Raw genomic sequence first — 10,456 nt, forward strand, 5'->3', positions numbered from 1 at the left:
TATAAGTTGCACACTAGACCAATGTCATTCAGGCCACTAAAGTAATTCAATAGGCTTAATTATTACAAGCTAGATAAAACAGCATATTTTTCGATTGTGATAATATCCTTACTGTTAGTGGGATGTCTTAGGAGTAGTACACCGTACTGTACCTTATCGCTATTTTAATTTGACTTAGTTAGTTGACATAAGTATTGCAGTCAAAGCTAGCACAATGATCATATTGACCAAATGACTAGATTAATTTTATTACAGTTTTGTGTATATCTTGGGTACGAGGTTTTTTGCCTTCAATAATCCATTTGAATGTATCTTTTATTATAGTACTTGTATGTTAAAATATATCGCGTTATGAAAAATAATTTATACTCAACAATTTATTATTTCAAGTATATAATGAAAATACTTTGTCGTCTGATAGTAAACGGTTATAGATATTTATGCAGTACATAATTACAGTCTATATACAGTATCATTTAGTGTAATAGTAAATTAATTGTATTTTACATATTTTTTGACAAATAGCAGATAATTTTGAAGCCTACGTATACGTATATGACCTTTAGTATTCGATAATCAATCACTCTATCGCAATAGTAAGTAGTTGTGGGTTAATGTTCCAGAATACTTGTCTTTTGGTACAATTAATTATAATATTTACATGGTATTGGGCTACGTTGTATACGGGTATACGAATATACTGTAGCTTAGGAAAAGATTTATTCAATTTTTAATATATATTCGGCACATGTTTGAGCTCTCTATACATGATTTCGGTGATAAAATGACAACGGTATATCACGATAGCCTATAATTTTGAGTTTAATCCGCATCTTTATGCTCTATGTCATGAGGATATCTGAAAGTAAGCCCTAATTCTACGTATGTAGGAGTATATATGTACAATTATGGTCTTACTGTCTTTGATTTCGATAATACGTTGCATTTTTAGTTGGAAAGTAGTTAATTTCTGCTAACGAGCATAATACTTATAATCTAATTTCATGCACTCTTTTGTATATTGATTTATTTGTCACGGATACATTTCTCTCTTCTTTTGTACTGTAGTTGGTGCTCTCGGAAATGATTCATATTTTAGATGCGCAGATATATATAATGTAGACGACTTTAATACCAAGAGTGATACGACGTAATAGGAAATGAAGTCATGTTAGTGGATTTATTTTTAAAAAATGAGTCATAGGAATAAGAAAGAGGCAACAGTCGCATTCTACGAGGATCTAACGATTTTATTCTTTTAAACCAAGTAGACAATTTAATATGGAAGGATTAAGGATATGTGTTAAGAAATACAAAGGTTGTTGCCTAGTCTGTTAATAGTATTATCGTATGCGTAACCTTCGTGAAAGTAAGAAAGGATTAATTAGATATTACCCAAGTCAAAACTTTATAGGGGATCATAATTATCGTGAGAGTGAATGATTCACATGTGAGTCATTACTGTACAATTGTTTATTGGAATCTTTCTAAGGTGATGATTTTAATCTCAATCACTAAGAATTACAATGCGACTGTACAGTAGATAAAATAAATATGAACGATGTCGATAGGACGATACGTTCTTTTATTTAGGCTTGTAATAAAGTCATTTGTTAGCTCCGAAAGATTGGATTTTGAATTGTTCTTTTATAGCTTGAAGAACTTTTAGCTTTTGAATTCGTATTCTACCCAGTTGTCACATAGTAATCGTGCCAATATGTCTGTTCGATCCTAAAGGTGGAACTGATTGGATCCAATTTATTCATCATGAAAGATATTCTACTGCACGCATACCTACAGTTTAATCGATTTAATTTGATGACATGTACTGTATGTGTATAACTATAATTGTATTTGAGAAGTTACCACACACTCGTATTTCCAGTTTTATACTTAAAACTAGCCGAACCAGTACACAAATATAGAAGTATAACAATTTATGCACCATCTTCATTTCATATTGTAGTCAGTCCAAGTTTTACAATATGCAGTAACGTATATTCTACGACGATATAAATCGCCACATAATTGATACAAGCTGTAACTGAATTCTTCTGGTAAGAATGCTTTGTTGATATTACTTTAGTCATTGATTTATGAGAGTGGGCGGTTAGGGTTAGGCACCAACAGGTAAAAAAAGTTAAGGTTTCTGTAACTTATGCATCGTACCGACTGAGAAGGCCAGTTAATAAACTAAATTAATGTCCCGTATCTAATGAATTAGTTTTTATTTAATTTACTGTAAATAGATGTAATCGTAGACATCATTCTATATTCGTATAACAAAATCTGTTCTACTAACTCTACTCAGCGTATAGATCACCTAGAAAATTTTATACGGTAATAATCGACTTTATTACTGATTCTTTAACGATTGAAATACGATAGAGATACTATATAATGGTATAAAAAGTTCTACGGATAAGAAAAAACTTCTTACAACAGTAGATCTTAGAAAAGAATGAATAAGAACAATCACAACAGCAAAACGTAGCTACTTAAAATAAGCTACTTAACTTATTTACAACATAAAGGTTACGAAACAAGTTCACTCATATGCTTAAATTATCATAAACATTACTCATAGGAGCGTATACCTAATACTGTCAACAGCCTTTATTTGGTGTTATTTTTAAGTTATATCTAATAATTTACTTCTACATAACACGTTGATAACAATAAGTTGTACTGTATAACAGTTTCACTATAATTCGTGATGACTAACCTATTTCCGTGTTTATTTAGACAGGACCAACTGAGAGTTGGCGTATGGCGCAGTTTTCGAGATAGAAAGAAGAATCCTTTGAATCGTTTGATGGATGTTTATCAATTCCCTTTATACACGTATAGGTCTTTTTGGCTATTAATATCTGTTCTAATAGTCACGCATCTATAATTACTAATAAAAAGTCAAATGCATCAGAGAGAAATGTTGGCAATAGCCTTGCTTTGCTTTCTGCTTCGTTTAGTCATATTCCATCGAATAGTGATCATTAATTCACTGATTGATGCGCAGCTTGGTGTTCTACTATTGTCAACAGTAGTGATTTTAGTCATTTGATTTCCATGTCGTATTCAATTTTGGGCTACGTATTATATGAGAATATAACATATATATATTGGCATACATGGCCGATAACATATATATTATTATACGTTTCAATTTTCAATATTTTATTGAGTATGAGGCGGAGTCTAGCGGACAATTTCAGATTAAATTCTTTCTTTTATTTCTAAATAGAAAAAAGTGGTAGTGGCGCACTTTCGATTTAATTTTACATCAAATTTATTTAGAATATACGGGTATAGTAATGGTTAGAAAAAGTGGACTATAAAACTTCATCATTTTTAAAATCAGTGACCTACAGTACCTGCGATTTCGTTTACTGCATTATTAGCAAATAAAATTGTGAAATTTGATAACTTCTGAATCAATACTATTATTGCTATAATAGTATTCGATTCTGGTTGAAATTTATGCTCTGTGCTGCGTTCATATCATGAAACAGGCTGTACTGTACTACATATACCTTTGGCAAGAACAGAAATTACTGTTGATGCTCAGGCGTTGGACTTTGCTTCAACGCTTAACAATAATACAATGTGATCAATACTACACTCAATCAATTTCAATTTTATGCTAACAAATATAGCAGCAGATGGTGATGCCAATGGTAAAATTTCGATTTTAGTCAATTGCTGGAGAAAAAATAATGCCTTGCCCTGATCTTCTTTCTATACTAAGTTATGAATGACATAAGGGCTCTCTTTTTGTCAACATCGTGACTCTAGCATGTCCCATGTTCCGTGTCTGTCATTGTTTTTCAATAGTATTTACAAAAGGCATACTACTAGAATAGAAGTTATTTTTCTAGTAATTTATCGTTACAAATTAACAATAAAATCGGCTAGTGTAACTCGATTCTGCAAAAATAATTTCTTTTTCCTCTTCCTACGTATTGTAAATATACGCCCGAGGTTTGCACAACAGTCACGTTCAGTACAGTAGTAACCATATGATAATAACGCACTCTTGAAAGCGGACAGTCTAGTCCATTACGCCAACTGTCTACTGTACTGGTAGTCTAGTGCTATGTACTACAAAGAGGAGCAACTTTCAGGCTTTAAATAGTCGCTGAGTATCAGCATCCTGGATTATTATAACGTCCGCGTACAAATAGAACTACGTTTACAAGATGGCAGCTAGAATGAGTAGTCGATTGATGCGATCAGTTTTAGTTGGTGAAAAAGGATCATTAACTATCGTTAATGATACTCCATTACCATCACTTAAAACTGGCCAAATCTTAATTAAGGTAAGATATCAAGTTTTTCGATACTGATATGAAATGATCTGAGACAAGGTAAGCATACGATGTCATGTGTTGTCTTGTCATGCAATCTCCTTGGTTATGGCCAATTTACGCTAGGTAGACGAAGTTCAATATGATATCGATCATGGTTCAACAAGATATTGATCATATCATTGACAGTATGAAGATCAAATTATTATCATAGCATTATTATATCCCTCTTGAAATAGACTCGTAGTAATGACGATCTCCCTATAGGATACGGCTGAGGCAGTAGTTTGAAAGAGTGTCGAAATTTGGAACTAAAAAGGAATCACATTTCATCATCAGTCACCCTCATACTGTCTACTGGACTTTTTTTTGCATAGGTTGCAGCTTGTGGTGTCAATCGGATGGATTTATTGCAAAGATATAATAAGTATCCTGTTCCCGTTGGAGAGAGTGAAATCTTAGGTGTTGAAGGTAAAAATAACGTAAAATTGAACATTAAAATTGAGATAGATTGATTGAGAATGAGTTAATGTTGCATGCAAAGTCGCTGCATGATTCATTTCTGTAGCACAAAGGTGACGAAAAGATAAATTCCTCATTGACTTACTCCATTGATTTGCTTATTTAGATTAAGTTTTTACGGAGCTTGTTTGTCATTTTTTCCCCACTTGTACTATAATATGGCATCTCCAGTAAGATATCGTGATACTTAGATAACATATAAACCATCACTGCACTGAAAGGCGAGTAGGTTGCGTGACAACCCAACGGCTTCCGTGTTGTTAGATAGGGGGTGTTATATTGTGCTGACTTCATCTTCTGTTTTATAGCTTGGCGATGTTAATTTTTTTCTTTTTCTGCTGCTAGTTAACTAATTCTAGGCCTTAGTACGAGAATTATTTTTATGATACGTATCTTTTAGTTTGAAATATTGTTCATTGCAAACGCTTTGAAATGTACTTGATATTTTCAATACTAAAAAATTGAAATGAGGATATCTACGAATCCTTAAATAGTTATATATATATATATTGACAAGCAGTTTATTACAGCTAATTATAATTATGGCACACTTTTATGTCTGTAGTGGCCGGTACCATTGCTGAGATGGACGAGGAGGCTTTACATCATTCCAATTTCAAGGTTGGCGATCGCGTGTGTGCATTAGTTGGAGGAGGTGGATATGCAGGTGATCCAATTGCAACGCGATTATACTGTACTTGTCATTTATTTTGAGGAAATTCTTAATAGAATTAGAATTAATAACAGCACCTTTGTTATACTGTATACATCTACAGCGAACGGTTGTGTATTAGTACTTAGTATATGTATATACATCTTTATACGTATCATTTATTTTTTGATTAAATACTTAAATAGAGTTAGAATGAATAACAACATCTTTCCTATACTGCATGCGACTGATGCAAACGATTGTACAGTAGTACCTAGTATACGCGTACATCTTGCTATCTGTATGATATTCTACATTATTCAAGTTACAGTCTTCCTCATCGAAATTAGTGTTTGCATGCTTCTCATGAATTACAATTTCTATTTGCTACTACAAATCTTTTTAATTCTTCTTATTTCCTAAATTTCTATCATAGATTTTTGTGCGTCTCCTCATCAAACAGTGATGCCGATACCTAGATCCATGAGCTTTGTTGAAGCTTCCGCAATACGTTAGTAAAAAAATGCTAATATTTATAAATTCTTTCTTAGGTATTGTTGTCCTTCTTAAAATTAGATAGACAACAACTTTGTTATCTTAAAATTAGATTGATAGCATTCCCTCTTTATGTACTAACATAATTGTGTTTTCAACAGCTGAAGCTTTTTTAACTGCTTATGCTGCTATGTTCCTCAGTGCTAAATTAAAGAAAGATGAGTCTATACTTATTCATGCTGTAAGGCTAATATATTGTAACGTAAATTACAGTGTGTAATAACATAGATGTAAGCGTTATCATGTAGATTGTTTTTTCAAGTAGCAATTTAGGTGCCTAATTTCGCTTTTATCTACTTATCATTAGCTTTCAATTTATATATTGTAAAGTTATTAATAGAATGTAATAATAATATCGATACATGCAAATACGACGCCTGATATTATCTTGTTAATTAATAAAAATAAAATGCTTTTGTAGGGTGCCAGTGGTGTTGGCACTGCCGCCATACAACTCGCTAAAGAATTTGGTAACAAAGACATTTTCGTTACTGCAGGTAGAAATTAGTTCAATATTGTTCTAGTGAATTGTTAGGATTATCTTTTCTCGTGATATGAATATGGTAGTTATTTCGCTTAACTTTATACTGTATCCAATCAGATACCATAACTTTTTAGAGGATTAAATTATCTTTCTCGTACGGACGTAGGATAACTTTTCTCGTAATATTACTTAGGCTAAAGCATAAGAATATATTTTTATTTATATAGGATCCGAGAAAAAGCTAGCAATGTGCCGAGAACTTGGTGCAACTACATTAATTAATTATAAAACACATGACTTTGCCGAAGTTGTTAGACATACTACTAATAAAAGGGGTTTGTATTGCTTCGGAAATTATTAAACGTCAGATCATTAAGTCTAAAAATATTTAGGAGCATCCGTTACTCACATTTTGTAGCCTGTTTGAAATGTGTAACATATAAAAGTATTTAACATCAAAATTTTATGCCCACAACATTCTCTTCATACTCATTTAAGGTGTTGATGTAGTCGTTGATTTTATTGGCGCTTCTTACTGGGAAAGGAATATTAAATCCTTAGCTTTGGATGGCCGTTTAGTTCTACTAGGCTTGGTATTGCTATTGTTTACATATAGTTGTGGCATATTTTATAACTGTGATATCAAATTAAGTTAACAGTTACACGAACTGACACTTATTGGTGTTTCTTTTTTGCAAAGCTTGGAAATACTGCAACTGATGGCATCCACTGTAATACTGGCTTAATATTGGCCAAACGATTAACAATTATTGGATCAACTCTAAGGAATCGAGATATAAATTACAAAAGCAATCTTATTCTTGATGTATGTGTATTCCAACTACTCTACTTACATTGATTATGGTAGATATACGTGTAATGACTGTATTGAACCAGATATTTAAGTTTTCATTTCAAATTTTTTGACAGTTTACACGTAGTACAGTGGATGGCTTTCAAAAAGGCAGATTAAAGCCAGTTCTAGATAGCACTTATACAATTGAAGAGGTGGAAGCTGCTCATGACCGGATGCTGCGAAATCTAAACAGTGGAAAAATTGTACTTACTATGTAGCATAGATTACTTCATGAAAATTTATGGTTGAGAGTAGAAATTAAAGTAGAGCATATTCTCTATTTCTGTTGTTGAAGATGTATATATGCAGTAAAAGCTTTAACTAATATCTTGTTACAGTATATTCATTACTATAATTGAAGACATACATATTTTTGCATTGGACTCAGAACTTTTAAGTATTATATAGTCTGCATAATTATCGTAAGATTTGAAATGTAAAACATAAAGTAATTACAGCTAGAGTGATGAATAGTGATGTTGACGAGATATTCCCATAGACTCTATCAACCATTCCATATCTATGTAACTAGATATTTTAAGCGATCACCTGCTCAAATATCAATTTGAAATTTTTTCCTAATCGTGCATGATAGCGGATACGATGCATTCGTAGCACCTATATATAGGCTTACGTCAGTTTTAATGCTGTACACTGGATAGCTATCAAAAAGCTATTACTATCTGTAAAAGATGTACGATTATGTGTTGCTACCAATGATTAAAATAACAATTAATTTGAGTATTGTCATGATCATACTAACAAAATAAAATATGAAAATTTTGCTTTAGTATTTAATGTAGTAAGCTTATGCAAGGGTTATAAACTGAGTGTACTTTAACTGTAACGTATTTTGTCGTCGAACTTGAGCAAAGAATTTAAGTGATATACGATATACTGTATGTCTTAAGGCGTTAAATTGTAAAGTATTGTATGTTCAATTTCTAGTTATATGCTTCGTGAAAAAACTGACAATACAGTAGTTATTATATTGGTACCAATTGGACATACCGATATTCTAAATTTGCTGTCTCACAATTTGCTAAAATACCATACTTTTATTATAGTAGTTAGATTGAAATTTTGTAAGTAGGTCGTTTTTAATTTGTAAATGAATGAATGTAATAACATTAAACAGTACAGCATAGTAATTGGCTTACGATAATGTTGATTCTAATATCTTTAATTGCGAAATAATTATTTATCTGATGAGTGTGAATTAACGTCGATTATCTTAGTTTAGTAAGTATACATATTTACAATAGTAATAACAAGCTTGTTTCATTATGATTTTTCTCTTCGTGTTAACTGTCATTGGGAATTATTTCGATAAAATTTCACAGAGTACAAAACATGAACTAGTTCTATGATCTCTTTATCGTTATTTTCCTAGCATGACTAATAGCTGCAGTGATTATATCTTTAACATGACCATACCATAAAATTGTAACGATTTCGACCAATTATTAGTTTTCGCTAATGATTGAAATTAGAGATTAAAATCAACGTCAATTCAGTTAGGGAGCATCAAATCAGCATAGCTTGCGCTCGATATCTCTTATTCATATCAACATGTGTATTAAGCATATATTTATAGTATATAACATGCCCATATAGTGTATGTCTATATATCGGCAGTGTTTCAATATTTTATTATAAAACTAGATGAAAAATTCACTATTTCATTGATTGAAATATGTTTACTATTGAACTATGACCTATTTACCATGTCAATTCGCTTCACCAGTTACGGTGTGGTCTAAATTTTGGACATTGAAAATTTTTTAAGTTAATATTAATCCTTTCACTGTATGTAATCGTAACTCTTCAATCTTATGTAACAGATCTCCTTCAAGTATTTTTTGCTTGGTTTCTAACATTGTACGCATTGTAGCTAAGTTATCATGAGTTGCATCGAATCCTTCTCTACATTCTTGGCGAAACTTATCTATTAATGTGTTTTGCTCTTTTTTGAAATGTTGAACTTGTTGCTGGGCAAATTGAGTTTGCTGTTCTTGTAATTGCTTTATTAATTGTTTAACTTCTTTTTCTAATCCTTTAGCTATTTGAACCATCTGATGTTCTAATTCGTTTTGTCGTAATTCTGATCGGTTGGAGATGACTTCAGCTTGGCGAATAAATTCCATAACTTGATTAGCTTCTGTTGTCATCCAACGCTTAATGTGATCAGTTTGATCTTTAGCTTCTTGCCTTATAACAGTATATTTTTCTTCCCATTGGGTGTCTAAATGTTTCAGAGTATCGTCTAAGGAATCTTTCTCGCCTAGCTGTTGGGATAGCTGTTGAATAGTGGTCTTTTTCTCTGTTAAGTTTTGGCGGCAAACATTCATTTCATCTTCTAACTTACTTAGTCGCTGATTTACATGATTTTGATTTGTCGATTGATTCTGTCTTATCGCATCAATTTGTCTACCTTGATTTTCTAATTCATCTTTCAAACGCCTAACTTGACTTTGTAATTCTTCTCTTTGGTCGTGTCCATTGTGAACTTTAGTTCCAATGATATCTAGTTCTTCTTTAATTTGCTGATGACTACGTATGAGATTATCAACTCTAAATGTATCTTTTTGGGTATTTAATTGTAAATTACTTATTTTATGTTGTTGTGTTCGAACAAAATTATTATAATGTTTGACTAAAGGCTCTATAGTATTGCTTAAGCGTTTGACAATAGTAGCAATGGCTTGAATGAAATCTTTTAACCACGTTCTAGCAGATTTGCTATTCTGGTGAGTAGCTTGTATAAGATTTAGCTGATTGACGAGATCTTCTTGAACATCAAGGGCAAAATCAATTAGTTCTGATGTTGTTTTTTCATGTTCTTCTATACGACTATCTAGTGATATTACTGGATTATGATTATAATTATTTGGTAAACTCTGCGATACTAGTGCATCGGCGTTATTAGCAAATACTGGTGGTAATCGATTAGAAGTCGATGCATATAACCGATTTTGTTTATGGCTATTGTTTGCTTTTAGTAGTGATTGTTTCTGTAACAATCGTGCGAATCTATCTCGTTTTTGTTGGCCATGATTATCTTTTAGCTCTGTGAAGGCCAT

At 32.0% G+C, this 10,456-nt stretch overlaps 2 protein-coding genes across 2 annotated transcripts; one reads left to right on the plus strand and one right to left on the minus strand.

Moving 5' to 3' along the window:
• Positions 1–4,223: 4,223 nt before the first annotated feature.
• On the plus strand, positions 4,224–7,591 carry TRIADDRAFT_23019 (uncharacterized protein; the record flags this gene model as incomplete). The annotated part of the gene is made up of 10 exons (XM_002110242.1): positions 4,224–4,316; positions 4,682–4,775; positions 5,392–5,493; positions 5,915–5,989; positions 6,135–6,214; positions 6,455–6,530; positions 6,745–6,852; positions 7,016–7,110; positions 7,218–7,343; positions 7,448–7,591. The coding sequence occupies 10 exons, from the start codon at positions 4,224–4,226 to the stop codon at positions 7,589–7,591; spliced, it is 993 nt and encodes a 330-aa protein (XP_002110278.1).
• A 1,566-nt stretch (positions 7,592–9,157) lies between these two features.
• Positions 9,158–10,456, minus strand: TRIADDRAFT_54113 (uncharacterized protein; the record flags this gene model as incomplete). The annotated part of the gene is made up of 1 exon (XM_002110778.1): positions 9,158–10,456. One exon carries the CDS (start codon positions 10,454–10,456, stop codon positions 9,158–9,160), a length of 1,299 nt encoding a protein of 432 aa, XP_002110814.1.

This window comes from Trichoplax adhaerens, genomic scaffold (assembly GCF_000150275.1).
Source record: "Trichoplax adhaerens TRIADscaffold_3 genomic scaffold, whole genome shotgun sequence".
In the NCBI taxonomy this organism is placed as follows: domain Eukaryota; kingdom Metazoa; phylum Placozoa; class Uniplacotomia; order Trichoplacea; family Trichoplacidae; genus Trichoplax; species Trichoplax adhaerens.